The sequence below is a fragment of the Gossypium hirsutum genome, chromosome A01 (genome assembly GCF_007990345.1).
Source record: "Gossypium hirsutum isolate 1008001.06 chromosome A01, Gossypium_hirsutum_v2.1, whole genome shotgun sequence".
NCBI lineage: Eukaryota > Viridiplantae > Streptophyta > Magnoliopsida > Malvales > Malvaceae > Gossypium > Gossypium hirsutum.
This window is the reverse complement of record NC_053424.1, coordinates 119,513,173-119,540,655: the sequence shown is the minus strand read 5'-3', so window position 1 is coordinate 119,540,655 and position 27,483 is coordinate 119,513,173. Positions and strand designations below refer to the sequence as shown.

Genomic DNA, 27,483 nt, shown 5'->3' with positions numbered 1-27,483 from the left:
AAAAGAAGAGTAGAAAAGAAGCATCACAACCAATATTTATTTTTATTCAATCACCAAATGAAACAAGAGTATAGTTCTTCCCCATCGGCTAAAGCTCAACTTCTTTTCCAAGCAAGTCTATGCAGCCCCGATAAATAATTAACAATCCCACAACTCACAATAGTTACTCAATAGTGATTTCCATTAACTGTTACAGCCACTTTACTAATCCAACAAGAAATGAAACAAACAAGCTAGTCGAAACACTAGTTGCCCATATTCTCAGTAGAAATCAACTCTTAAAATTTGATCATTCCCAAAGGAATATGTCACCTATTAATAGACTTGGAAAACAGCAAACTATTCTCCATTAAAACAGTTTATTAGTGTTCCAGAAATTCCTTGAATAAAGTTAGATAATTATCCCTAAAAAACAACACATTAATCGTCAAGAAATAATAAGACTTTCATGCTTATTAAACTAGTTCAAGGAAGTTGATTGGGAGACTAAGACCTTTTAATCGACCTATGCTATTGTTTTGTCAAACATGCCATAGTCAAATGGATCACCAACAGAAACTTATATGGGACCCAAAATAATGGCTTAAGCATAGAAGCAAATTTATTATAACAGTACATGAAACGAGCAACAACTTCTTTCCCAATACTATTGATATCTTTTTGTTGTAAATATAGATTATTATGTAAAGGGAACAAATATATATACCGTGAGTGATAGATATCATGTCCGTCTCAAGTGTGTAGTCCCGATAGTATGAGATTGTAAGGTATTTGGCCTACAATGTCTTGGGATCAGAAAATACTAATTTACATTATATGAAAATTAAGGGTGACTATGAAGCATAGCTGGAAACCTTAAGTTGAATAAAACGCTTAAAAAGAATTGTCCAGGTTTCTAAAGCTTACTGTATAAGTAATTTAAAAATATTTTGTTTGTGCAATTTTATTAAATGACCATAACTTGAGTTACCGAATTCAAAATAAGACGTTTCAAAGCGTGTTGTAAAATTAAAAGACAAATATTTGATTCATATAACGACAATTTAACGCAAAAAGTATTTTGATCTCATTCAAAATCATCACAAGTTGAATATTCTTCCCGACTTTAAAAGCTTCAAGTTTGGTGAAATTAATTTAATAAATTTCACTTCGCTTATTTCTACTTTAGTGAAAAATAACTTTTTAATTAATTGATACCTCAAAACTTATGATTCAAACTGAATCAAAGGTTTTAAAGATATAAACAAGAAAAACTAGAATGAAATAAGCCCATAAAAGTTTTTGCCCCAATTAAAATATAAATGGGCTAGGGCTAAGGATAAGGCTAAGATACTCATTGTTTAGTAGTCGAGATTAGCCCCAAGAGGCCCATTTGGCTAGCATAACCCTGGCTGTTAACTAGTGCTTTGATTGGAGTTTGAGAAATTGGAAGTAAAGGTGAGTTATCGGAGCGTAGGATAGGATAAGGTAGGGATATCCAAGCTTAGTGTAAGTAGGGAGTATAAAACCCAGTTGTGGATTTTGTGATCAGAATATAATATCTCTCATTTTGGCAAGTGGTAGTTGTTGCAGAAGAGTAAAATAGTAAAGAGTCACAGCTGAGGCACGGAAGAAGATGCCTTGCCTAAACCTTTCAACCAACGTCAATCTCGACGGCGTCGACACCTCCGCCATCCTTTCCGAAGCCACCTCTTCCGTCGCTAAACTCATCGGCAAACCTGAGGCCGTACGTTCTCCTTTCCTTTCCTCTCCTTCCATTTATAGTTTATCTTTCTTTTTTTCCTCGAATTTCTGAATCTCTAGTTTTTTATTTGCTGTGTAGAAGGATACCTATGCGCTTTATTTATTTGATCAATTTCTTTTTGCCCCAATCAATAATTTTACTGAATGTGGGAAAAATACTGCCGTTTCCGTATTGGGTTTTATATAATGTATCCTATCTGGTTAAATCCTATACCACTGGCGGTAATGATCATTACCCATTCAAGGATTTGTTAGAATGGGGAGTATTTAGAGGCTACTGGGTTACTGCTTTTGTGTATGCATGCTTTCTATGTTATGAGTATGGTTAGTATTTTCTAAGGATTTGGAGGATCTTTTGGACTGTGTATTAGACAGAAAAATGAAGAGGTTGAGCGCATGCATTTGATTCTTCACGATTTTGTCAGCTGGAAATGCTAGAAAAGAACCAACAACTCATTTGTCTCACAAGTATTGGACACATTGTTCTTGTTTGAGAAGTGTTCTTGTTACTTGTTTATATATCGCATGCGCTAAATACCTTTTTACCTTTTTCGTTTCTAGTATCCTTGGAATTGTAACTTTAGAAGTTCATCAAATTTAGGCTGGATACTAGCGGATGCCTGAAGAGTTATATCATGATGGTTACCATCATCTTTTCTATTTATGTACAGTGTAGTCATCTTGCATGTAGTAAATGCTTTACTGTTCTACTTGTTTATGGTTACGTGTATAGACTTGAGAATGGCTATGTTGGATCCTAGGATCACCTATAGCATCAAGAGAAATATGCCCTTGGTTAAAGTGATTTATGTTCTTGTTCAAATATTCTTTCACTCTTCTATTTTGGTTTCTGCTTCTTATTTACAAGCTGGAAGGGGATTTAAATTTGTCTAAGTGTTTCATGTGTGGGTGTTGATATGCAGTATGTGATGATTGTGTTGAAGGGTTCAGTACCCATGTCATTTGGTGGTACCGAGCAGCCAGCTGCCTATGGAGAACTGGTATCAATTGGGGGCCTTAATCCAGATGTGAACAAGAAACTGAGTGCTGCAATTGCTGCAATTCTTGAAACCAAGCTACAAGTGCCTAAGTCACGGTTCTTCCTCAAATTCTACGACACCAAGGCAAACTTTCTCTTCCTCCTCCTTAATTGTCATGAGGATGGGTCATTGTCACCTATATGTCTTTCTCATTGCATTTCCTTGTTTGTTTAGGCACATCAAAGTCAAGAATATGCACAATGTTTGCATGCTTTACACCAGCACTAGATAATGTAAATAATAAACCCTTTTTCTGTTTGGTACTGTTAGCACTGCTCTAATTAGCTTTATTTATGAGTCCATCTTATGCCATTTGGTTGGCCTGTGAGGATATTCAACATTCATTTGTTGCACTTGCTGTTTGATAGTGCTGATACGTTTTTGATTTATTTTGCAGGGTTCCAACTTTGGATGGAACGGATCCACCTTCTGAGCCTGGCATGTTCTGAATTTCTCGAAACATCAGTGATGTCTATTCAAAACAATCTTACTCGTATGATGAACTGGTGTGAGAAGAAATTGTTAAAACTTGGCATGGTATTTTAAGTTGTTTATCTACGTGTTTCTGTAGGGATTATGATATGTAAACGTTCATGAACACTAATCCAGCCAGGAGCAGTATGTTATCTTGGCTATTGGCAGTCTTCAAATAAAAACGTTGAAACTTTTACTACATGGGGTTGCATATTAGTTTAGGTTTTGTATAGATTGCCTGTGTTCATGGGTATATTTGCACCTGCGATTTAGCTTTGGTGGAGAGGCGTTATCATAAGATAAAGAAATTTGGTTTGTCGGGGAACTAAGGTAGGCAGGGGTATTCTATTTTGAACTCATTAGGTAGAGTGTCTTTTTGCTGCTGTGGCTAAAATAAATACACGTAACAGTGTCTGGTTGTGGTTAGCGTTGTATTACATTTATATAACGCAAATACATACAGCAATTACCAATTGCAAATGAGTTGGTATAACTCCAAATATCTGAGTTAAATTTGAGTATTGTCATTCATTACGCTTGAAGGGATTAATTTAGGTTAATTTGAGATTAGATTTCAATTATTCACTTTTTTACTGTGAAATCAAATTGGTTTCACCTTTTATGATCTGAATTTGGATTTAGGTTAAATTTCTGGGGCAAAATCGTTTTAAGTATCATAGATTGCATTGTCTCATTTATTAAAAAATAGTTAAATTAGTCTTTATAAGTTATATAAAATAAATTATTTCTTTTTCTGTTAAAAAATTTAATCTATTTTTACTGTTAGAAGCTGATGTAGTTAATAGAATAACTAGACTATTACAGGTGGATGTAGTTTACAGAATAATTATACAATTACACATAGTATATCATGTGTATTAGACAATTATATATGGTTTATCTTATATATCTCATGTTGATATATACGGATTAGTTTTTAGCAATAAAAATAGATGTAATTTTTAATAAAGTATAGGAATTAAATTACTCATATTTTAATTTCAGAGAACAAAATTTATTTCTTTTCAGAATAAAAATTTCTAATACTTTTATCTAGTAAAACCAAGAAGGAATGAAGTGGGGTGAAACCTTAATGAAGAAGAAAAAGGAATCAAAAGAACAAGCTCCTTAAGTTTATAAAAATTTTATTTTAGTCTTATTTAATTTATCGTCTATTTTAATTTTTGAATTTATAATTTTTTTAAATATTTAATTTTTTTTATTTATTTTAATCCTTAAACTTTTTATTTTTGTCAAATATTTAAATGGGCTAAAATAAATTTTTTATAAGTTGAAGGACCAAATAAGTTATTAACCCAAAAGGAAATTACTTACCGTGAAACGTATTTCATCCCTTTAGTATTTATTCTACGCGCTGAATTGAAGCCTCAAATCTAGATCTAAAATCCCCCTCTACATTCTCTCTCTCTCTCTCTTCCTCTCCCCTTCTCTGCCTAAACCCAAATTAAAACAATTGTCTCCAACCGACACCAATGTCCACCGCAGTTCCACCCGTTATCCCTGTCTCCTCCGTGCAATCCGTCGAATCCCAACCGCCCGTTGCCAGCCCCGCCTTTCTCTCTTTCGTTTCCCGTCTCAATGAATCCCTTCGCAACGGCCTCTCCCAGCGCCGTCCTTGGGCTGAGCTCGTTGACCGTTCCGCCTTCTCCAAGCCCGAGTCATTCTCTGATGCTCTCGTTCGCGTCCGCAAGAACTACTCGTATTTCCGAGTCAATTACCTGTCGGTGATCGGTCTCATCCTTGCCTTTTCCCTTCTTTCCCATCCGTTTTCCCTTCTCCTTCTCCTCGGACTCCTCTGCTCCTGGATCTTCCTCTACCTCTTCCGCCCTGCCGATCAGCCTCTCGTTCTATTTGGCCGTACATTCTCCGATCGCGAGACCCTCGGCTTTCTCATCATCTTCAGCGTCTTCGTTGTCTTTCTCACTACCGTTGGATCTCTTCTTATTTCTGCTCTCATGGTTGGAGTCGGACTCGTCTGTGCCCACGGCGCCTTTAGGGCCCCTGAGGATCTCTTCTTGGACGAACAAGAACAAGTATCCACCGGTTTCTTGTCCTTTCTAGGTGGTGCTGCCACCAATGCCGCCGTTGCCGCTGCCCCTGCTGTTGCCGCTCGTGTCTGAATCCGATCCACGGTTCCGCCTCTTTGAATCTTTTCCTCTTGGATTACAGTAATGGTTCACATGTCATTGATTCAATTTCAGTTTTTTCTTTAAGAACAATAAAATTCCTATTGGGGAATTTATAGCTGTAGTTTATTTTTTACGAATTAGAGTTTATATTAACATTTGTGGAATGTATATGGATCTCGTTTATTAGATACTTTATACTGGTGGATCCATTTTGGCTCCATTTTACAAAGTTATTGGCGCTGATCATACCTCGTATCTTATTGTTTATTCTCGATCTAGTGACTATGAAGAACCTTGTGTGACTCAGATCTGTGCATAAATCATGATTATATAAGTCAAATTTTTGGGTGATGTTTTGAATGGATGAATGGTATGCATTGTGCATACAATAGATTCTTTAATGCAAACACATTGCAGTGTTGTTTATTTGCTTGCTGCAACTGGTAGATATGGAACAGGGATGAAATTTGCAAGACTATTTGTTTGATCAACCTGCCTTCTTGCGTGGTGGAGTTTTCCTCATATGGTGTCATGTAGATTCCCTTTTCACTTCCTAGGGGATTAAGGAGGTTGCAGCAAATTATGGTAAATTTATTTTTTTTGTTCATGTAATGGAATTGTGGCACCCATTAAATTAAGGTCAAATTCTGATTTTGGCCCTTCCAAACGTTTGAGATATGACATTTCCCTTCACAAATGTTTTATGTATTGAAAGACTAATATGTTCTAAGCACCTGTGGGAGATGATGTATATTGTGGTTTGTGCGTCTAATTTTATTTATTTGAAACCTTCCAACTTGTATATTCTTAATTTGTGTTATTTGGGGATACCTTTTACATATGCTTAAGGGTGTTCCTAACCAGTTATCAATGGAATGGTTGAGTGGTTAATCAACAGCAACACTATAATAATGGTGTTACCAAAAATAAGAAATCAAATTATCGAGATTCTAACACCCCTTTAAAAAAAAGGTATAGGGCTAATTTAAAATTTTGGCATAATCAAGGGACTGAAAGCAAAATAAAGTAAGAGGAGGGTTTTTTGGACTTTCAGTTCATTACTTACAGGGAAAGGCCCATTAAAAAAAAAAAACACACACACAACTGCTCTGCCCTCTCTTTCAGCTAATTGCTTAGATTAAAGCTCAGCTCATCCATCTGCCTCTTACAAATTAGTAGTACAACTCTCATTTACTCTCAGCTTTTCAACGTCATGGACGATCTGGTGTTGCACAAGCTAGCAATATCAGGCCCCGCTCTCTCCTCCATGATCCAACGCCTCTCAACCTCCCCTGCAGACGTCGACGGTCTCCTCTTCGGCCACGTCACTTTCATCGCCCCTTCCACTCTCTCCGACGATTCCGCCCAATCTTCCTCCGATTCCCAACTCGTTGCCACCATCTCCGGCTTCCTCTGCTTCCCTTCTCTTCTCTCCTTCTACGACTCACTCGGCCGGGTCGACTCCTCCCGACTCTCTCCTACTCACCTCAACCACAAACCCCTCATCGGCTGGTTCTCCTCTCGCCGGAAAACTCCCCTCCGTCCTTCAATGCGTGAGTTCTCCGTCACTCGTTCTCTTTCCTCCACCCCAAATCTCTCTCTCCCTATCCAAAACGCCGATTTCAATTCCCTTTTCGCTCCTTCGATTTTCCTCCTCTTCACCACTCCTCTTCATGACCAATGCATTCAAACCAACCAGTATCGGGCTTTCCAATTCCGATCATCGAAACCCAGTTTTAATCCGCTGTCAATTGATATAGTCAACATTGGGCCTGCGTTTAGAGGACATTACGGGTCGTTTAGCCCCAACTCTACGCTACCCTCTTTGAACTGCAATTTAAGGAACTTAACGGCGATGAATGAAGATAGAAACGAGGAGAGTGTCACTGGAACGAAAGAAACAGAAAAGGATCAAGCTTTGCTGGATACTTGCGCCGAGGGAATGCAAGTTGGGAGATTGAGCCTGTTGATAGGACCGGGAGCCACTAACTACACGGCTGGATTAGAGGATTTATATGAGAAAATGCTTTCCAAAATCGAAAGCTTGGCTAGGCTCGTTGAAACCAGCTCAGCTAAGGTTCTTGAACAGGTGAAGCTTATTACTATTGTTTTTATATCCTTATTGTGGTTAAAGTTGGTTACTTTGTGCATTTCGGGTTATTTTCTAAATGAATTGTTTCCAGGAAAACCTGAATAGGAAGTTAAGGTACAAAGTTGCCAGGTCTACTGGGGTCGAATGATTGCTTCTTGTTGGCTTTCTCTTCATGCAAGGTAATTACTTATAGTTTCTTTGATTTAGTTTTGATTGATTCTTGCCTTATTGTGAATGCTGTATACTTTGTGGGATTTACTAGTTGGAGAAGCTAGTTGCTTCCTCTTTCACTGCACTTTGTTTGATTGTTGTATTACCGTGAAAAGTTATGTAATTGGCTTTATTAACACAAAAACTAATACAATAAGGGCACGATGGAGGTCCTCTAAATTTATGTGTAACATGATGGAGGTCCTCTATGTTGGTACCTAAGACCAGGGCTCAAACTAAGTTAATTTGTCTCGGAAGTGTAACATAACAAATGGAATATTGTGTTGGGTAGATATTTGAAAGTTTGTGACTTGCATCTTGGTGTGTAAAATAATTTTATTATGCTACAGTGGTTTGTATGATTGAATTGTGGATGTGATATACTTTGGAGGCTTCAGAAGCTGATAGGCTTAAGATTTTGCTGGAAAAAAATTCCAGATAAGAAAGAACTGAAGAACTCAATTGGTATTACCATATTTTATTTCTTTGGTTTCTGTTTTAACTTATTGCTGATTGTTTGAAGGCAGAAATTTTTGATGTTGGAGTTGACCATCAAAATTATTTTTGGACTTCGATGCTTCATATGGTTGTGTTTGTTTCTCAACGATGGAGCATGAGTTGATGAATTGATCCTACAGTTGCTGCCAATGTGAACCGAAAATTTCCAAAGGTGGTCCTTTAAATCCAAGGGTGGAGTTGAAGATTGGCTCTACTTTTATGTACTGTCTATGGTGTTGTATACTATTCTTTCTTCTTCTACCTTTGCTCTAAGGTCTTCTTTTTCTTGTTCTATTGTTCTTGGTTCTGTACGTTTGGAGACAATAGTATGGTTAATGATATAAAACTGAAATGAGATTCATTTCATTTTGTTAAGCGATTCTCATCAGCAATTTATCCTCTTTATGATCCCATTTGGTACATTTAACCACACAATGAAATGGCCTTAGCGAAGGGCTTACTATTATGAGGTGTAGGGTTTGTCACGATGAGATCAAATTCTTAGTAATTGTGAGGCAATTTGTGCCATGATACAAAGATGGAAGTAACGCTGAAAACTTTTGGGGAGGTCATTGCCAAAATAGAGGACTTCCAGAGTAATAATTTTATGAACAGGAGGAAAGAATGAAGAGGTAGGATTCATTTGGACTGAATTTGTGACTCAAACTTGAATGATTCAAACTCAAAGCATTTTAAACTCGAACTGGTTCAAATTCAAAATGAATTGAAATGCTATTCAGATTAACCCGATCCACCCAATTGACAAGTCTAGACGTGACAATATATTCTATAGGAGTCGTCTCTTATTTTACAGGGTAAAGAAAATATATGATTGAATGGTAAAATATATACATTAACCTGGCACTGGCAGTGAACGAAAGAAAAACAGATTCACATTGCTGATTATTGGTGTCAAAATCCAAATTCTGCCCAGAATTGAATAGTTCTGGTGATGCCATCTTAAAACATAGCAGAGAAGCGCCTAAATCTTGTATTGATTCTGAATCCAGTTAGCTTCAATTAGAAGTTTAATATATAGGTCTTTGAATGCTATGCAGTGCACCATCCTGAAAGCTTTGGCCATTGCCAACTTAGCTGCATTCTTCTTATCCCTTTCCTTTCTCCATATCACAGTAAATCACTTTCCATGGTCCACTTTTTGTGCCCAACCTAGCATTGAACGGTCCACTGATCTCATCAGATTTCATATTCATAGGATATTTTTCCCTTCCTATAATTAATGAACAGAGGCAGATTAGATTACCTCCAAAATCCAGCAACCACACGTAAGGTCATGAAGAGAAATAAGCCAGTCCACACTCCAGCAACACTGAATAAAGGAGCAGCTACAAGTAGGAATGCACTTGAGATCAATCCAACTACCACCTACACAATCACATTTGGGACCTTATATCAGTTTGCCAAATACTATTATAGAATATACTTGGTCATATATTACCATAGACACTGCAGCATATTCATAGTCTGAAACCCCATAATAGAGTCCATCAAGAACAAAAGCTATGGCATTCACTGGTTGAGACCCAGCAACAAACTGCAAAATAGTGTCAATTGTTAGACGAGTCTATCATCACAACACTTGATACAATATATGAGGAGTTCACTTACCAATGTACCCGACCAGGCAATTTGGAGAACTTCTGCATCCGTGGTAAATAAGCCAGAAAGTGCTTCAAATCCAATGAATAAAAAGACAGCCAAAGGAAACCCTGTTGCTAAACCAATCTGCTAGAAAATCAAGGATAAAATATAACTGGCTAAGTTAGAGATACAAGGGAAATCAATTTCGAAGAAACGGACAACTTGCTTTTATAAACCTTTAGAACACTGTAAATCACTTTGCGAGCTTGTTGGTAATTTGCTTGGGAGTAATTAGTTGCAAGAAGAGCCTGTAAAAGAAACCAAAAATACATGCAACAGGTTTCATTTGGTGCTACTTAATATGGTATTGTCATAAACATCCTACATTTGGGGTCTTCCAAATGAAAAACCAAAGGACATGTTACCTGACCAGAGAGTGCTAAAGCATCAGTTAACAAAGATACAGCCAACCAAATTTGTACACAAATCTGATGACCAGCCATAGGAATAGGGCCCTGCCTAGCTGCCAGTGATGTTGCAAGTGTGAGAGTTCCAAGAGTGGCTATTGTTCTACCAATAAGTAGTCCACCTGCGGGTACCATCACAATTTCAATACTAAAATTCAATTGTTTGCTGTTATGTTCATTTTATGAAGCTTAACTATAAGAAAAAATAAGCAGATACTTGAAAGTAATACTTAAGATCAGCAAGAAATGTACCAGATTTTAAGTAGAGGGAAACTTTACTCCAGTCAATTTTAGGAGAGATCAGTTCAACTTTCCCATTCAACTCCCACAGAAGTATAATAGCAATCAGATATCTAGTTTCAAAAAAGAAAAAAGAATATGAATAGAACATCCAAAATTAGCAGAAATGCTATGAGGCAAATACACTAGAATTATTAAGTTTACCACATTATTGACGTACTCAGAAATCACAGTAGCAACCGCAGCACCACCAACGCCAAAACCAAAGGGAAATATCAAGATTACATCCAATATTGCATTTAGTAAGGTGCCTGCACCTGTTAATTCAAGCAAGAAATTAACTATAAGCAGCAAAGAGACCCCTTGAGGGAACTTGAAACATAAGGCATGCTGTAATACTTGCCAATGGCATACAAAGGTGTCTTTGTATCCTTAAATCCACGAAAAGTGCCTTGAGCAGCAAGTGCAATTACGACTGGTGGGGCACCAAAGGCTCTCCATGTCAGAAACTGCTCTGCTGGCCCACGCATGGACGAATCCTATGGGAAAAAAAAAGTAATAAGATATAAGAAATTAAAGCATTACAATTCCAAAATATAATTACAAATACATCATTAGTTAGCCTGACATACCATAGGTATACCCATGATATTCATTAAGAAACCCGAGCCAACTGAGAGTACAACCGCTTCTGCAATGCCAAGTCCAGCAGCAAGTGCCAAGGAAGTGGACACTGAGGGAAGAACTTTCTTGCCTTGATGCTCAAGTTCACCATCTTAATCATACCAAAACCCCAGAGTCAATTAAAAGTTCAACCAAACAATATCATTTTCATGAAGTATTGCAGTTATGGTATAATCTTTTCACTGAAAATTACCATCCTTGCTTTTACTATTCAATGCTTGCTCTTCAGCAACAAAGGATGTTGTGATATTAAGTAAGGGAACATTAAACAATTTCGACACCAGATTGAATATCGATACAGATACCCCAACTGCCGCCAATTCAACCGACCCTTCACCACAAAAAAAACTAATATTTATCAGCCAATAGTTACCTGTGGGATTAATAGGTAAAGCTACAAAAGCAAGCTTGGTACGATAGTGTTAATAATAAAAAAAGAAAAACAAGTACCCAAGTGGCCAACAAAGGCTGTATCAACAAGTGAAGCAATGGGATCAGCAGCCAAAGCCAATGCAGCAGGCAGTGCAATATATAAAATCTCTAAACTAATCTCATCTATCTTAAACCCATCCCTGCAAAACCCTCCCAGACAGATTACAATAAAGAAAAAAGGACCCTCAAATATTGAAATGAAGTTATTAACAAGTAATAGCAGTGAGAAAAATTGTACCTTAACCTGTCAAAAAGCGAAACAGAGGGGTTAGATTCGGGGACATTTACAGGTTTGGGAGGGATAGGGGATTGGGATTTCCTAGGCTGCTGCCGTTGTTGGGGTGAGGTTTCGAGCGAAGTGCTGGAGTTGCTATGTTTAGAGGAGTTGGGTCGGATACAAAGTGAGGAACTGCGGTTTCTAGAGAGCTTGTGAGAGCTGTGAAAAGGCTGTTTAGCAACATCGAATTTAGAGAGAAAGTGAGAGATAGTGACAGTGGCAGCCATGGGGTTAATGAGCTGCTGCTTGCCTCTTCCACTCCGATGAGAGCTCGAGTTTCAATCGTAGTGAAACTGTCTGGAACTGGAACTGTTGGCCATATGTTATGTTTCAGTTTTTGTTTGTGTGGTGGAGGTAAACAATCTAGTACTAAAAAAATCAACTGAAATTTTAACGGCAACACCCTTCTCGCACCTCTTTTGCTAATCAAAGGTTAAGTCCATATCACCAACCCAAATTTTAAAGAGTAAACTCTACCTACTATAACTAAACTATTACATTTTTGGTTGTTGAAATTAAAAAAAGTTACATAATAGTCACTTATTTATTCTAATGTTTTTATTTAAATTATATAATACCATTGGCAAATAGAAAAATATATCTCAAATCCAAACTGATTTAATAGTTAGTATCAGATATCAAAGAAGAAAATTTTTTGAATTTTGATTAGTAAAATCATGACATGCAAAATTGTTCCATAAAAAAAAACTAACCATAGAAGAGAAGAGGAAGGCGGAGGTTAGGATGGAGAAGGCCATACAACGGCTATCTTACCAGCCTATTGACTTAAATCAAAACTTTCAAATTATATAGTGACTTGAGTGACCAAAATATAAACTTATTAATAGTTTAATAACTTTGAATGGAATTTACCCATTTTTAAATTAATCACAGTATAATGGGTGCTGGGCGGTATATGACATTATAATGGCTAAATTTCCTAGCTCAATGCCTAAAGCTAATTGATAATTTACTGTAATATTGTGCTATCTCCTTCTGATAAAAAAAATAATTACCTTGTTATTAGGCTCTTTTATCAATCTAGCTCGTATGCTTGTTTGGATATATGATGTGAATTGTTTTTAAAACATATGGATTAAATTGTAGAACACATTCTCAAATTCATGCTGTATGACCCATCTGTTTTAAATATGTCTATATTGAATTTGAGTAGTCATTTAACACTCAGTTCATCGAATGACTTAATTAATATAATATTAATATTTTAAAAACTCAATTAAAATGTTTTAAAGTTGGGTTAAGATGTGAGTTTAATTAAGCTTAAAACAAATAATATTTGTATCTTACTTTGTGGGCTGGGTACGTTAGACTTCTTTTTATTGACTTGCTGCTGATGTGTTATCAGCCCATTTTGTAGTGTTTACAGTGGATCAGACCCAATTTGCCTTTTGGACCACATGCTTGTAGATTAACTCATTGGGTTTTTAAGGTATGTATTTAGGATTTATGTTAGGATGACCGATGACCATGAGGACATATCATAAATAAAAAACGTAGATTAACATAAGATGAACCTAAGTCATACTTAAGATAATACGCACACTGATGATGAAGTCAAGTCTATATCTCTTTCATCATTATTGAAGAAGGGAATTATAAAATTCTTCTTTAGTATGGGAAACCGAAGTACCCAAAATGACTTTGATAGTAAATTAGTATTCTCTTGTTTGCTATTTCACTGTGCATGGCATCTAAAGGAGGAACATGGTCCGACTTTTAGTTTCTTTTTCATTTTTTAATGACAAAATATTCGAAAACCCACAAAATCTTCACAACAAAAAAGGCCAAAACTTCAAAAATAAATAAATAAATAAAAAGAAGAGCTTAAATTCAACAGTTCATGCTGGTCCTTAATCATAACTTCACGATTATTAAAAACCCAGAAAGTGGAATTTGGAAATGGAAACCTTTTTACATGACTTGCGCCATATGCCTTTCAAAGCTGTCTTCAAATCCATTGAAAAATGGTCCCTAGCTTCTATATATACATATTCCACCTTATTAAATAACACCAAGTTGAGGTTATTCAATAATAATATTATTATTATGAATCGGAATATCATGTCAACCCCCATTAGTTGGAGCATGGTAAAGGCCAGTAAAAGCAAAAGGAGACCTGCAGGCTGCACCTAAGCACATGCCATACTCTTCACTCTCATTCAATGTCCACTGCTACAATAAGACAAATTACATCCTTTCAATAATTTCATGCACATAATAGTGTTTATTACTTAATTTATAACAGCGACAGTGCCTCTCCGTAACACCAAATACAAGCAGAAGCATCATTTCCGCATGTGCATTAGAGGACCAAACTAATTATGTCCACAAATATAAGGCCCCTTATTTGTTTGTTTCTCCAATTTATACAACAAAGGGGAATTTTCTTCAACACTTTCTCCCCCTTTCTAGTGGATTCGTGGAACCTGCAAAACTTACCCAACACCTGTAATTGTATTTCCTTTAAAAATCCCAGAATTGGGAAAGAGAAAACCAACCAAAACCCTTTTGATTTCAACAATATATGTTAAAACACACACACACAAACAAGAAATATTGATAAAAAATGGAGGAGAAAAATGCAGTAACGGTACGTACCCACAAGATTTTTGTGTGTTCCTTTTTCAGCTAACGGAGCGACAGCAAGCAAGAAGAACCGATGAAACTCAGGATGGATAGCGCTATATGAGGATCAAATAAAATACATGCATGAAAGCTTGAAAGATGGATCATCCATGGCGCTATCCCTCCTGAGCTTAACAGATTCTTCCATACTGAAATTTTTTTTAAAAAAAAGGAGAGAATAAAACCCCAATGTTGGCGAGTGGTGGGGGGAGCTTGTGAGAAGAGCAGGCCTGTATTTATAGAACGTGGGGAGGGGAAAATGCAGACAAACGTCAGCCTCTCATGGAGTCATGAGAAAGCTTTGACTAACTTAAACTCTTAATTTGACTATGTATTATTATTATTTTTCTATGTTGAGCTATATTTTTTTATTTTATATTTTCTGCCGACTACGGTATATGTGGAAATAAATTCCATCTTTACTTCATAAATCCACCGTATTTATTTTGTATTTTTGCACTGTTTTTATCGTCACTAATTATGGTATTTTCTTTTTTTTTTGTCCATCCAATTATAAAAACTTACAAAATGATCACTCAATTATCTTGAATTTTGGGTGTTTTTATTTTTTATATTAGCTAGCTGGTGACTAAAAAAGACAAAATTAAATAATAGAGTGATCATTTTGTAACTTTTCATAGTCATGTGACTAAAAAATATATATATATAATTGGGTGACCTCTATCACAATTTACCTTTTATTTATTTATAACCATAATGACCCTTGTAGTAGGAGTTGAATTGCATTTTACTCCTCCTAAAAAATGGGCAGATTAGTTTTTGCACGTTAAATCAAAGAGCAAATTAGTTCTTTTGTTAAAAATTTCATCCAATTTCTACTGTTAAAAACTAGTCCTTGTATATCAAAACGAGGTACATGTGATATACCATATGTAATTGCTTGATTAATCTGTCAGTTACGTTAGTTTTTAAAAGTAAAAATAGATAAAATTTTTAATAGAAAAGGACAATTTGTTCTTTAATCTAATATATAGGAACTACCCTTTTTTTCTAAATAAAAAAAGAATAAAATACAATCTAACTCCTAATACAAGAATCTTCATAGTACTTTTACCATTTATTTATTTATTGTCTCCACCATCATTATTATTACCTCTCCTTTTTTTGGTTAATCTTCTCATTAATCATTATGATAGTACATAATATAGTTCTAATTACTTTTCCCCCTAAAGAATATCTATAATTAGGGTTTCTGTTTCGCTTTTCATCCACCCATAGTTAGTAAAAAAAATTAGAGGTTCAAATATCACTCAATTTTGTTTGTGGGTTTCAAATTAAATATTATTAAATATGTTTTATTTATGGAAATGATAGATTTAAATATTTTATTAATTCTTTGATTGTGAAGTGGCACGAGCATATAAAGGGACTAAATAAAAGATTTTTCTTTGTTATTGTTTGACATGTATTCATGATAATGTACTTTAATGTATTCGAATTTATATCCTTTTGTATTAACAACAATATCTATATCAATCGAGTTAAAAACTCAATTAACAATAGTCGTATTATTTAAACATTAATGGACGTAGCTCTCATAGTAGAAAACTAGGTCAATGCTTAAAAACAAAGACACAAGTATCAACCCTATAAGCCACTCGACTTGGATGTCATCTTAGAGCAGAAGTTCCAGCGTGCCCCTGACTTATCTTTACCATACAGAAACCTAATCCGAACCCATCTCATCCATGCCTAACCATGAGAGTCCACCATGATAAGCTTTGGTTTGGTTGAATTCCAAGGAGTTTGAGACTAGCATTAAACACATTGCAAAATATCTACTACTTTAATCATATGCCCATCTCCATGGGTAAATTCAAGATTATGTATGGTGTGGGCCTTTTTAAAATTCCACTAAACACTAACAGACTAATTCCTAATAGTTTGGTAAATGGCTAAAACAACTTTTATCAGAAATGGGGGGAGTTTCTTCCAATATGATAATAACATTGACCCACCATGTTTTTGCTTCAAGTAGCTCCCATAATTTAACGGCCCAAAATTCCTTGTAGATGATGACACATTCCTAATTTAAATAAAACAAGTGGTATATTTTTTAAAGGGAGGCCCCCTAATGTTTTTTTTTTCTGATTATTTTGAATGAATGTCAATGGATTAAAGTCAAATCATTTTTTGTTAGTCAACATATCAACCATTTTCCATTTTGCCCAAATGAAATTTTGGCTTTGATTTGATTGTTTTACACTGAGTTGTGTATTGAATGAATTAGCAATAATATTAATACATTAAAACTGAAAAATACAAGCAAAATATGTAGCTACTCGTTGCTTTTTCTCTTGCAAAATATGTAGGAACTCATGCTGATGTACGAGAATCAATTTTTAACAGTATAAATAAATGAAATATTTTACAGAAGGAATGATCAATTTGTTCTTTAATTTAATACCCATAAACTAATTTGTCCTTTTTTGTAGTAAAGAGAGCAAAATTCGATCCGACTCCTAATACAATGACCTCTATGATCCTTTTACCTCAAGTTGGGTTTTTTCATTAAAGTTTGACACTGAATTTTGGGTGATTTGAAGTTATTTGTTCTAATCATTTCAGGTTAAATCATTCTAAGTTTGGTTTATTTCTGAATAACGATAGTTAACTTTTTTTGATGAAATCAAATTTAATCATATTTGAATCCGAATTAAAAGGATTGAATTTTCAAGTTGGATCCCCCTTTATATACTTGATTTGCAAGCAGTTGCAGGCAACCAGTGTCCTCTTGAGTTCCAAATACTCCTTATTTCTCTCTCTCATGGTGAAAGGACTGACATCATCAGAGCACTTTAATGTTCTTCTTTTTTCATTTTCATGGTCTTGATGAAACACCCTTACCTTGTGAGTTATGAAACATATGCACTACGTTTATGGTACAAATATACATAAACATGCAAACATACAAATCTGACAAGCTTACATGCTAGGGTCAGCTTTGATGCCTCAATTGAATATAAGCCTCTCATCATGCATCTTCATAAAAGCTTCTCCAGGACCAAAAATACTAGTAAAAACAACACCAAATTTCCCAAAATTTCAATATCACCTGCCACATAATAGAGGTACGTACTGGTATATATTTACACATAACTTTTGTAGAGCCTTAGCTGTCAATAAAATTGGCTAGAGAAGCTAGGTTGGTGACTATATATGTACATATATGACAGGAAATCAATGTAGTGGCCAGGGAGTAAAATGAGGGGTTGGCATTGCAATATTACCATTTAGTGGGAAAATTACAAACTCCATCCATCCAAGAAGTAAATTAACTCTCCACGGACTCTGAAAGACGCCTCGGAAATTGGGTCTTCATTTGGAGCTTTGATTTCTGTTCCAATAGGGTAGGTACAGGTACATTCTCGCCAGTCACTGAATTTGTTTATTTTATTTGGATAATGGCCATTGATACTCACACATCCTCATCCTTCAAGCTACGTAATTTAATCTTTCGTAGCCAATAAGGAATTCTACTGTGTATATATAAATACTTAAACCCTAGCTCGTGGCCTAGTGTTTACGTCAAACCTGTGTTTGAATTATAAGTGCCAACCATGTTAGTGGCATGTGAGTTTATAGGAATTTGCTTTTATAAAAAATCATCAAAAAATACCTTAACACTTATTATTTATACAGGGATAAATATCAATTTTATTTATGGATTTTGATTTAACAAGTAATTTGATACGTAAATTTAGATTAAATGTAACTATGCATTTAAAAGTTAAATTGTGATTCCTATATAATTATGATACTTTAATTTTGATTCAATTGTACACATTTAAAGAAATAAATATGTACATTATTTTCATATTGGATTAATATAATTGTTTATGTATGCAATACATTAATATAAAATGGTGCTAATTCGATAATGTTGTTCATGGTTTGTAAAAAATGAATCAAATCAAAATTATATGCATAAAATTAAAGTTTATGTATAACATTACACGTTAAATCAAAGTTCATGTATATTTTTTATATTTATCCCTATTCACATTTAACAACAAATAAAAACTTACTTTAAATTTGTATTACGAGAATACCAAAATTTTAAATTATTCACTCAAATTTATCTCTACATAATTTGATCATAATAAATGAACAATTTAAGCATCCTAAACTTAAACTAAATTAAACCAAAATGATACAAGTCTTAAATGATTCGAATTTAAAATATCTAAACAAAAATCTTAAATTTAAAATGACCCAAGGACTTGAATGTAAAGGAACTAGAGATGAAAATAAAAATTGATTTTAGTATAGTGATATGCTAGTCGTAATGATATGGGTTTGTATAGTGATAAATCTTAACTAAATGAGAAAATAGTGAATGTGGCACGATGAATGTAAAATCTAGCCATCATACCTTTTTTGGGCTTGAAAATTAAATGGCAGCACCCACCAACCCTGTCCTGCCAACCAATCCATACTGGTACAGTAAAGTAATAATGTTAGGTGATGCATGACATAACATGAATTGAGTAGTTAGAGGTAAATGTAATTGGTGAATCCAACAATGGCTCAAATTTTAGGGGACTTTAAAGTTGGGGTTTAGTTTTTATGGTCATCCCACTAAACCTGCCGGGGGATCCCTGTCCACATGATCGAATTTTGTATAACATCCGACGCCTTAAAACTGGTTTTAAAGTCCCTTTGTCATTTTCCAAGTAGAGGGGGAACTGGGAATCTATTTGGGATACGGTAGGATTACGGTCAAATCATGACCCTTTTTTATTTGTTCTCTATGCTCCACGTTGGGGCCTCCTATCCACAGGCAAAACCCCCATTTTTCAGAAATTGTAATTGTTTCTTTAATGAATTATAAGAAGAAAATAAAGTTTTCAAAACAATGCGATTAATACGACTCAAACCTAAATTATATCTGAGATGATGAACACATTAACTATTAAACTAACATATGGAATTTTGTAACTGTTTTTTAACAATAACTTTAAGGGCGAAGCCAAAACAAATTGTTAGAGAGGGCTGGATAAAATTTTAATTTTTTATAATTTATATCTTTATAATTTGTAAATGATTAAATCAAAATTTTATAATTTTTGGAGGGGTTAAAGTGTAATTTTCCTTTTACTAATTTAAAATTTTTAAAAAAAAATTTAAGGGCCAAAAGAGTAAATTTACATTTTAGGGGGCCAGGGCCCATGCCAGCCCCCCTGAATAAATTTAAACTCAAGTTTTTTATTTGATAGTGTAATCTTACTTAGCATTACACTGAACACTTATTAGAATTCTCCACTCTATTCTTAATTGGGTACTAACATATTATAATTTTTGTTTAAACATTATTATTGCTTAAGGTTAATTATGCTAGAAGTTTTTAATATAATCTAAATTTTAAAATGTTATGATTGAATCATTAAATATTAATATTATATTAATCAATTCTTTAGCTTTAAATCTCAACTCAAATTTAGTATAATACATATTTAAAATACGTAAATCAAATTTTAAACACATATACCTTTGATTAAAATTGTTTAATTAATGTGAATTGAAAGGGAAATAATCGTGGTGGATTTAAATTCTTTTGTATCATGAATGCAAATCAAACGATTAGTGATTAGTCTATATGAAAACAATGAAGAAAGGGGGAAATGGGAAGAAGTCAAAATGGTATAAATGTGATGATATAGGTGAAATGGGGCCATGGGGCCATGTCCGACATAAAATTTTGATGAATAATAAAATTTGGTGTTGAAAGGATAGCAGGTAATGTAATCAAATAGCAAAGCGGGGGGGACGATAGGAGCGAATACCAGGTTGTGAATGCGGCAGTGAGTCCCCACTTTCATTAATCTCAGTGACGCAGTGATCACTATATTACACCATCTCCCCGTCGCATCAATCCCCCACTCCTTTTCTCTACTGTTTAATAAAGCACACATGTGGGTGACCCCCCCCCCCTTCATCGTTTCACTATTTTCCAAACAACTCTCACCAAATTCACTAATGTTATTGTGAAGGGTCGATATAAAATTATAAATTTAGAGGGCTTTGAAGTTTTAATTTCCAGACTCTATATTTTTATTTGTATCTATTTTTCATTTCGGTTTAAATATTCGTTCAATTTCTACATATAATTGAGGTTTAATTGACTAATAAAGTTTTGGTTCAATGTTAAGGTTAAAGTAGAGATAACTTTAATTTAAAATCTCAAGTTCGAGTTCCTATGTAAGTATGCGGGTTCTCCTTAAGATTTATTTCAAGTTAGTAAGTTGGTTATTTAATTTACGAATAAATTTTAAAATTATACATAAAGTTTTATTCAATGTGCAATTTGATACATGTACTTTGATTGTATTTAAAATGTATACATAAACTTTAATTTTGATTCAATTATACACATTTAAAGAAATAAATATATCTATTTATTTTTATATTGGATAAATATAATTATTTGTGTATGCAATATATAAACATAAAATGATGTTGTATTGGTAATTGTATTAATAGTTTGTGAGAATTGAATCAAATCAAATTTCATGTATAAAATTGAACAAAATCAAAGTTTTGTATAAAATTGTACATTAAATCAAAGTTCATGGTTAGTTTTACGATTTATCCCTTTAATTTAATGCTTGTAATAATTGATTCTTTTGGATCTGTTGTAATTTTTAAAAAATTGAAGTACAATTGATAACTTTGTCTAAGAAATTTTGCTTAATTGAAATATGTGGCGTTTCTAAAATAAAAATATTTAGTCACGTAGTTAATAATACTTACATATAAGGTTAAATAAGTAAATGAAAATGATGAGTTTGAGATCGCAATGTTTCTAATTTTAAATACGAGGTTGTAAGGTTTTTCAACGTTGTTTCAAATTGATTTTATATAATCGTGTTGTTTTATAATATTAATTCTTAACTTTTTATAATTGGAGTTGAAAAATAAGAGAAAAGAAAATGAAAATTTTAAAAAATACGTACTTTTGAACAAACATACACTCCTCACTCGCTTTCTCTTCTCTTATTATTTCAATCCAATTATTAAATGGCTTTTCAATTGCGTCTTTAAATTAAAATTTTATTCTGATTTCAAGCGATCACATCACACGTAATATATAGATAATAATTGACTAAATGCTTAAATTGTTGCTCAACTTTTTAAGAGTATCCATTATAAGATCCAAACCTTTCAAATGGTCATATAAAAGTGCTCAAAATGAAGGCTAAATTTTTCAAAATGGTCAAATGAGGGTTAAACTTAAGAAAGTGCTCAAATAAAGACTTTTCAAATATTATATATCTGGTTTCTAATTATGTTTTTATTCTAATTTTTTTCTTTTCAATCAATATTTTATTTAAGTGTCATATGTGCAGTTTTAAACACTTTTGTGAAAGATTTGATCTAATTTAAACATTTAACCATGGAGCTCCCTATTAGCATTTCTTTTCCTTAGAGATGGTGGCAGCTTGATAGAAAAAGATTCCAATTATTTGGGCCAAATACCATAAATAAAATGGGTGTGACAAATGAAATCACATCCACACCATTCATATAGTTTCTGGCCTAGAAAATAATAAAGCAAATTGCATGAAATGCAGGTTGTGGGTGGCCTGGGTGCAGAGAAAGAATATCTACAAATTACAATAAATGGGTTGCGGATGTTACATCAAAATCAAGGCTCTTCCTTGTACGTTAAACTGTAGCTAGCAGGAATATATATATATATACATGGACCATTGTTTTGGATATAAAAGTAGAATAGGCAGTGAAAATGACTAAAGGCCAATTCAGTTCTCCATCCATGTAGTTCCATGGTGCAGGTTGCAGGTCCTTTTCATTTGAAAATGAAACCTGCAACGACTAAGACAGACTTCTTGGTGACGCTAATCCATCGACCTAGCAAACATCTTTGGTGAAAATGGTTCGGATTAAGTTAAGTTTTAGGTCCGAATCGTTTTAAATTGTTGATTAGATTTTTTATTTGGATTATCGTTTATTTTAATCTATTCAAATTACTTTTTTTAAGTAATATTAGGATTAGGTTCAGAGTGATATTAAGTTGAAATTGTTTTTAATATTAAATAGAGAATTAAATTATTTACTTTTATAAATAAATTTATTGAAATTTTTGATGCAATTGCAAATTACAATGCATGTATGGCGGCCACCAATATGCCTTTGTCCACGACAAGAACTACAAGAAAAGCAAAAGGAAAATGGGGTGTCTTTATGCAAAGCCAAAAGATTGTGCATAAAGCAACAACCTTGAGCTTCTATAATGGCTTTGCTACTTACATAAGCCATAATAAATTAATTATATGTTTAAATCTTTTAGTTTTTGTTTTTTTTATATAATTTTTAGAACAACGGCTATAACCCCTCCCCAATTCTTAAATAAAAAGATAATGTGTTTCAGCATATCCGAGTCCACGTCCTTTTACACTGGCAATAATATTAATGTCAACTGAACTAAAACTCAATTGGAAAATTTGAATGTATTTAAACTTTCAATATCTTTTATTTTTATTTAAGCAATAAAAAGCAAAAATCTTTAATTTTTTTCATTTTTTCACAGTTTAACCAAATACAGTTCTTCAAAATCTGTGACTAATTTTTTATTATTTATATTTATATATTAAGTTACAAAAATATATATATTTATTTACTAAAAAGATTATAAAGTAGGAACAGTTTATCAATTAATAATTGTAATTATTGGCCTTTAATTCCGTAATGGCTGCGCTACTTGACACTGAGTTTGTCTGGCCTTTGCATTTTCAATGCCAATTATTGGGGGTTAAGTCGAAGATCTATTATGTTTGTGAGAAAATAGTCTTACAAAAATTCATTTCAACTCAATTTTAAATTTAATAAAGCATAATATAACTATCGAATAACATTAATTTATAAATAATAATAATAATTAACTAGTGAGATGAACAAAGGAAGAAGATGAAGATAGAATGAAGGGAAGAAGTATGAAGATCGGGAGAAAATTGTAATTTCGTGAGGAGAGTTTTCAGATTTAGCAAAGAGAGAATGAGAAAAAGAAGACCCATGTGAGTTGTTTGCATGATCCTTTTATAGTGGATGAAAACTTAACTACCAATCTTAACATTGTTAATGTGGAAGTCTGATTTGATATTTTTAATAGTGACGATGACATGATGTCTTAGGATAAAACATGTTGTACCACCAAACAATTAATTATTTTAAGACTCCACATGACCCTTATGTAGTCTTAACGGAGATGCATAATTTTGAAGTTTGTCAAGTTTTGGGTTCACAATATTGTTGGTTTCATTAGGAGACATATGTCAAGTTCTCTATAAGTGCTCCGTGAAATTCGTTACATAAAATATATTAATAGTAAAACCTATATGTTTAGTAATGAACAAATACAAAGCGGTGTAAGCTCGTTACACAAAAATATTTGTACCAAAATATTACAAAAAGTAAAATATACAACTAATAGCATTTTTCTAATATAGAAAACCTTGAAATTCATTTTTATGAAAATTACATGTGACTGTACATTTTCTTTCCGAACATTTGATAATTAAAAGGGTTTGCATGTAAAAAAAAAACTTCCATTTGCACAATTCGTTCTTTACGAAATGTTGTCAGCTCTATAACTCATGATACAATCAACAGTTACATCAAAGAATTATCAACCCCAGTTTTCATAAACACATATTTTTATTTGTGAAACTAGGATATCGTCAAAGTTCAAGAATGTAAGCGTAGAGCAACTCGTTCCACACATCAGGCACTCCGGGGAGGCACCAATGGATACAATCCGAGTAATTTTTGGGATTCAATAATTGTTCTTCCGTTATTGTTTCCCAATGCTTCCTATATATTGATGGATGGCCTTCTTTCCTGTAATCTGATAGCTGTGTAATGTTAATCATTTGGACGTTCAACCCTCTTGTTTTCAGTTCACCAAGTACGCTATCAACTACGCGCATCATCCTCGGACTCGCTCCGTCTCCAACGTATTCTTCTTCGGTAACCGGTTCAGTTTCACTATAACAATTTTCACCTTTGATTCCGCCCCATTTATTTGCCCTGAAATGATTGATTGTGTTAACTATTTAAACTAACAACATTATAAAAATAGAGAGATCAAATTGTACTATTAAAATATAAAAACTAAAGTCAAAATTTGAGCATAGTAAAAGGACCAAAATCAAAATTTGAACTAGTTTCAATTAGTTAATAGCTTTATTATGGTTGAAATGCTAACGTGGGGGGTTTTCTTAAAACACCCCTTCCAACGCAAAATCATCGTCAAACGAGTTCCACAACTTGTATTTAAGAAAAAATCTACATTAGCATTTCAATAAGAATGATTGATTATGTTAACTATTTGAATTAACTAATGGCATATATTATAAAAGTAGAGAGATCAAATTGTGTTAATTAAAATATAAGGGCTAATTATTGTTTTAAGTCATAGTTCGACTGACATTGCGTCAGTTCAAGTATGCTTAAACATATTTTCCTCCTATTTAATGATAGATGAGAGGTTAACATTGCATCAAAAAAAAGTATAAGGCTAAATCCCAAATTTAAGCATCCTAGAGGGACCAAAACTACAATTTGGCCTAGTTCAAATAGTTAACACATTTAACTAAATGTTGAGGGGGATTTTTCTTAAAAACACCCTTCCAATGCACAAAAAGAACAATTAATATCCATATGATGAGTTAGAAGGGAGTTTTTGAAAGAAAAAAAAATCCCACTTCAACATTGTAAAATTAAGGATCAAATAATGCTAAATTAAAATATATGAATCAGATAGCTAATTTGAGCATAATTGAGAGGCGAAAACTGTAATTTAATCTAAATTCATTACTCTTGATGAACAAATAAGAGATAAGATTATATATATACTTTTGGTGAGTTGGTGACATGCTGATAAAGAACAACTGGGTCTTGTTTCTATCAACATGAACCTCCAGCCATTGTGCCCATGTCTGTAAGGCCATCTCGTATACTCTCGGCAACTTTACTGCTTTAAATACCCCATCTTCGGGGCTTTCAAAAGATCCCCACCTAATACTCAAAACCCACATCAAATTAAAACTTGGACGACATAAAGGTGCTAATTAATTTAGCTAGGTCAGAAAATGTACTTACAAGACCTTCATTTGACGTCTTCTCCACCAAAGATAAGTGTTAAAAACAAGATAATCAGCATCAGTCCAATGTCTTGCATGCTTTTCGATTGCCTGAACTCTCACAATCCGATCCGGTACACGATGGCTAATTGGATCATCGGAGTTTGATTCCACCAACAATGGAGACCAGAAGAATTCAATTGTTGCATTATATTCCTTAATATATCACAAAATGTAAAATGATGAGATCAATAAATGATTAAACCACTGTTAAACTGAACTTGGAAAATATTAAAAAGGCTCACAATGGCTTTGAAAATGTTGATTGAACCATTGTTATGCATTGATTTAAAGGTTGGAGAGATGACTGAGTCAACCAGGCAAACCATTGAAACCCATTGGTTTCTATTGAGTGAGTCACCAACGTAAACAAGTCTCTTGTTCCTAAGCTTCTCCAGCAATGCTGTGGCATTGAACCTTATTAACATAAAACAAGCAAACATTCCACAAAACTTTTAAAGCATTCCCAAAAATGCAAATTTAATAACCATCCCCTCTTTGTCTTTATATGGTTCAATACTTCAATACATGCATGCATACACACATATATATATATGGAAAAAACAGACCTGGGGAGGTCACATTGGTGAGGTTGCCATCGCCAAAACTGATAGTTAAGGTTTTTTCTCCCAAATTTCTCACAAGCTAACTGATCAGACATGAAAGTGCATTCTTTCTCTTTGTATAAAGGGTAAGATCTATTATCAAATACCCATTTTCCGGCAAACAAATTGCAGCTCGACGACAAGCCGGTGATGGTTTAATCATATGTAATCCAATATTGGAACAGTTGTTCATTGCTTTGTCTGATATAGATAGTGGCAACGACTAGAATGGCAATGAGGAGGGCAACAAGCGATTGGAAGCTGCTTCATATACCCCCTATTGAAGGAACCTGCTGCATAGCCTGGTGCTGCTGCTGCTGCTTCTTCGCCATGTTCTCCCCCTCTTTGTCCTGTCTTTTGCCTTGTCTCCTTTCCTTTTGAATTTAATAATGGGTGGTGGTAGCCATTGATTTTAATTATTTCTTTGGATTAGGAAAAGTGGAAGTTCAAACATGGGGTGGTTTGTTGAAAGCTACGGACTAGACTTGTAGCTGTTGGATGTTTCTTGCTTTCGCTGGCCAAAAAACAACACCCGGGTTTGCAAAACTACTACGTTTCATTATTTTCATCAAATTCCCATCAAAAGGTTAAATTTTGCTATTAGTCCTTGTAATATGTGCAAGTTTTGAATTTAGTCTCTATACTTCAATTTGAAAATTTTTACTCCTTATCGAAATTTTAAATTTCTAGCCTTGACTAAATGGTAGCAGTTAAATTCTGTTATTTTCAGAATCTGATATGGCAAACATAATATCACATGTAATGTCATGTCAGCTTGTTATTTTCACATGTTACTCCCACAAAAAGCTAATTAATGGATTTAATTATTGTCATTTGCGTCAAGACTAGAATTTTAAATTTTAAAAATTATACGAATTAAAAATGATCCAATTAAAAAATATGGACTAAATCTATAACCTTACACGTCGTTAGGACTAATAACAAGATCTAACCTGACGGACTTAACTACTACTATTTGGTTAAAAATTTTGACCAAAATAAAATAAAAAGGCTAAATTCATAACTCGCATAAAGTACATAGATTAATAGCAAAATTTTGACCCATCAAAAACACTTTTAATTGATTTCATCGTAAAAATCAACAATACAAAAATTTGATCAGACCAAATGTTAAAACCC

At 33.8% G+C, this 27,483-nt stretch overlaps 5 protein-coding genes and 1 long non-coding RNA gene across 10 annotated transcripts; 3 read left to right on the top strand and 3 right to left on the bottom strand.

The window, feature by feature from the left end:
• Positions 1 to 1,374: 1,374 nt before the first annotated feature.
• LOC107939691 (macrophage migration inhibitory factor homolog) lies at positions 1,375 to 3,456 on the top strand. Its single transcript, XM_016873059.2, has 3 exons — positions 1,375 to 1,726; positions 2,667 to 2,867; positions 3,181 to 3,456. Exons 1-3 carry the CDS (start codon positions 1,616 to 1,618, stop codon positions 3,214 to 3,216), a joined length of 348 nt encoding a protein of 115 aa, XP_016728548.1. The 5' UTR covers positions 1,375 to 1,615; the 3' UTR covers positions 3,217 to 3,456.
• A 1,178-nt stretch (positions 3,457 to 4,634) lies between these two features.
• Positions 4,635 to 5,636, top strand: LOC107939675 (PRA1 family protein B4). Its single transcript, XM_016873039.2, has one exon. The coding sequence runs from the start codon at positions 4,751 to 4,753 to the stop codon at positions 5,396 to 5,398; it is 648 nt and encodes a 215-aa protein (XP_016728528.1). The 5' UTR covers positions 4,635 to 4,750; the 3' UTR covers positions 5,399 to 5,636.
• Positions 5,637 to 5,891: 255 nt separating this feature from the next.
• Positions 5,892 to 8,582, top strand: LOC107939674 (uncharacterized). Of its 3 annotated transcripts, none has more exons than XM_016873036.2 (3): positions 5,892 to 7,496; positions 7,591 to 7,678; positions 8,233 to 8,582. In XM_016873036.2, exons 1-2 carry the CDS (start codon positions 6,621 to 6,623, stop codon positions 7,645 to 7,647), a joined length of 933 nt encoding a protein of 310 aa, XP_016728525.1. In that variant the 5' UTR covers positions 5,892 to 6,620; the 3' UTR covers positions 7,648 to 7,678; positions 8,233 to 8,582. The 3 variants fall into 3 exon arrangements, with proteins under 3 accessions (XP_016728525.1, XP_016728526.1, XP_016728527.1); XM_016873037.2 differs by having other exon boundaries at positions 6,408 to 7,496; positions 8,237 to 8,582; XM_016873038.2 differs by having other exon boundaries at positions 6,415 to 7,496; positions 8,060 to 8,582.
• A 329-nt stretch (positions 8,583 to 8,911) lies between these two features.
• On the bottom strand, positions 8,912 to 12,312 carry LOC107958084 (protein DETOXIFICATION 44, chloroplastic). Its single transcript, XM_016893750.2, has 13 exons — positions 11,871 to 12,312; positions 11,651 to 11,772; positions 11,394 to 11,531; positions 11,149 to 11,291; positions 10,920 to 11,055; positions 10,737 to 10,833; positions 10,529 to 10,629; positions 10,235 to 10,398; positions 10,046 to 10,117; positions 9,837 to 9,953; positions 9,667 to 9,762; positions 9,472 to 9,593; positions 8,912 to 9,377 (listed from the first exon to the last, which is right to left on the bottom strand). Exons 1-13 carry the CDS (start codon positions 12,134 to 12,136, stop codon positions 9,314 to 9,316), a joined length of 1,638 nt encoding a protein of 545 aa, XP_016749239.2. The 5' UTR covers positions 12,137 to 12,312; the 3' UTR covers positions 8,912 to 9,313.
• A 1,442-nt stretch (positions 12,313 to 13,754) lies between these two features.
• On the bottom strand, positions 13,755 to 14,956 carry LOC107958083 (uncharacterized). 2 transcript variants are annotated; one of them, XR_005928858.1, is made up of 2 exons: positions 14,529 to 14,956; positions 13,755 to 14,376 (listed from the first exon to the last, which is right to left on the bottom strand). It is a non-coding gene; the product is annotated as an uncharacterized lncRNA (long non-coding RNA). The 2 variants fall into 2 exon arrangements; XR_001700577.2 differs by having other exon boundaries at positions 13,755 to 14,356.
• Positions 14,957 to 24,034: 9,078 nt separating this feature from the next.
• Positions 24,035 to 26,820, bottom strand: LOC107939662 (protein trichome birefringence-like 34). 2 transcript variants are annotated; one of them, XM_016873022.2, is made up of 5 exons: positions 26,308 to 26,819; positions 25,984 to 26,155; positions 25,698 to 25,894; positions 25,452 to 25,613; positions 24,035 to 24,623 (listed from the first exon to the last, which is right to left on the bottom strand). In XM_016873022.2, the coding sequence occupies exons 1-5, from the start codon at positions 26,397 to 26,399 to the stop codon at positions 24,275 to 24,277; spliced, it is 972 nt and encodes a 323-aa protein (XP_016728511.2). In that variant the 5' UTR covers positions 26,400 to 26,819; the 3' UTR covers positions 24,035 to 24,274. The 2 variants fall into 2 exon arrangements, with proteins under 2 accessions (XP_016728511.2, XP_040971938.1); XM_041116004.1 differs by having other exon boundaries at positions 24,054 to 24,623; positions 25,984 to 26,141; positions 26,308 to 26,820.
• Between the last annotated feature and the right edge of the window lie 663 nt (positions 26,821 to 27,483).

What these genes read in the sequence shown, in the direction of transcription:
- LOC107939662 (XM_016873022.2), bottom strand. Translation starts at nt 26,399, where the DNA reads ATGTCTGATCAGTTAGCTTGTGAGAAATTTGGGAGAAAAAACCTTAAC. An exon ending in TCAACATTTTCAAAGCCATT is followed by an intron (nt 25,895 to 25,983) that starts GTGAGCCTTTTT and finishes TGATATATTAAG; the next exon opens with GAATATAATGCAACAATTGA. An exon ending in AGACGTCAAATGAAGGTCTT is followed by an intron (nt 25,614 to 25,697) that starts GTAAGTACATTT and finishes TTTGAGTATTAG; the next exon opens with GTGGGGATCTTTTGAAAGCC.
- LOC107939675 (XM_016873039.2), top strand. Translation starts at nt 4,751, where the DNA reads ATGTCCACCGCAGTTCCACCCGTTATCCCTGTCTCCTCCGTGCAATCC.
- LOC107939674 (XM_016873036.2), top strand. Translation starts at nt 6,621, where the DNA reads ATGGACGATCTGGTGTTGCACAAGCTAGCAATATCAGGCCCCGCTCTC. An exon ending in CAGCTAAGGTTCTTGAACAG is followed by an intron (nt 7,497 to 7,590) that starts GTGAAGCTTATT and finishes AATTGTTTCCAG; the next exon opens with GAAAACCTGAATAGGAAGTT.
- LOC107958084 (XM_016893750.2), bottom strand. Translation starts at nt 12,136, where the DNA reads ATGGCTGCCACTGTCACTATCTCTCACTTTCTCTCTAAATTCGATGTT. An exon ending in CTTTAGCACTCTCTGGTCAG is followed by an intron (nt 10,118 to 10,234) that starts GTAACATGTCCT and finishes TTTCTTTTACAG; the next exon opens with GCTCTTCTTGCAACTAATTA. An exon ending in TGATTTACAGTGTTCTAAAG is followed by an intron (nt 9,954 to 10,045) that starts GTTTATAAAAGC and finishes ATTTTCTAGCAG; the next exon opens with ATTGGTTTAGCAACAGGGTT.
- LOC107939691 (XM_016873059.2), top strand. Translation starts at nt 1,616, where the DNA reads ATGCCTTGCCTAAACCTTTCAACCAACGTCAATCTCGACGGCGTCGAC. An exon ending in TCATCGGCAAACCTGAGGCC is followed by an intron (nt 1,727 to 2,666) that starts GTACGTTCTCCT and finishes GTTGATATGCAG; the next exon opens with TATGTGATGATTGTGTTGAA. An exon ending in TCAAATTCTACGACACCAAG is followed by an intron (nt 2,868 to 3,180) that starts GCAAACTTTCTC and finishes TTTATTTTGCAG; the next exon opens with GGTTCCAACTTTGGATGGAA.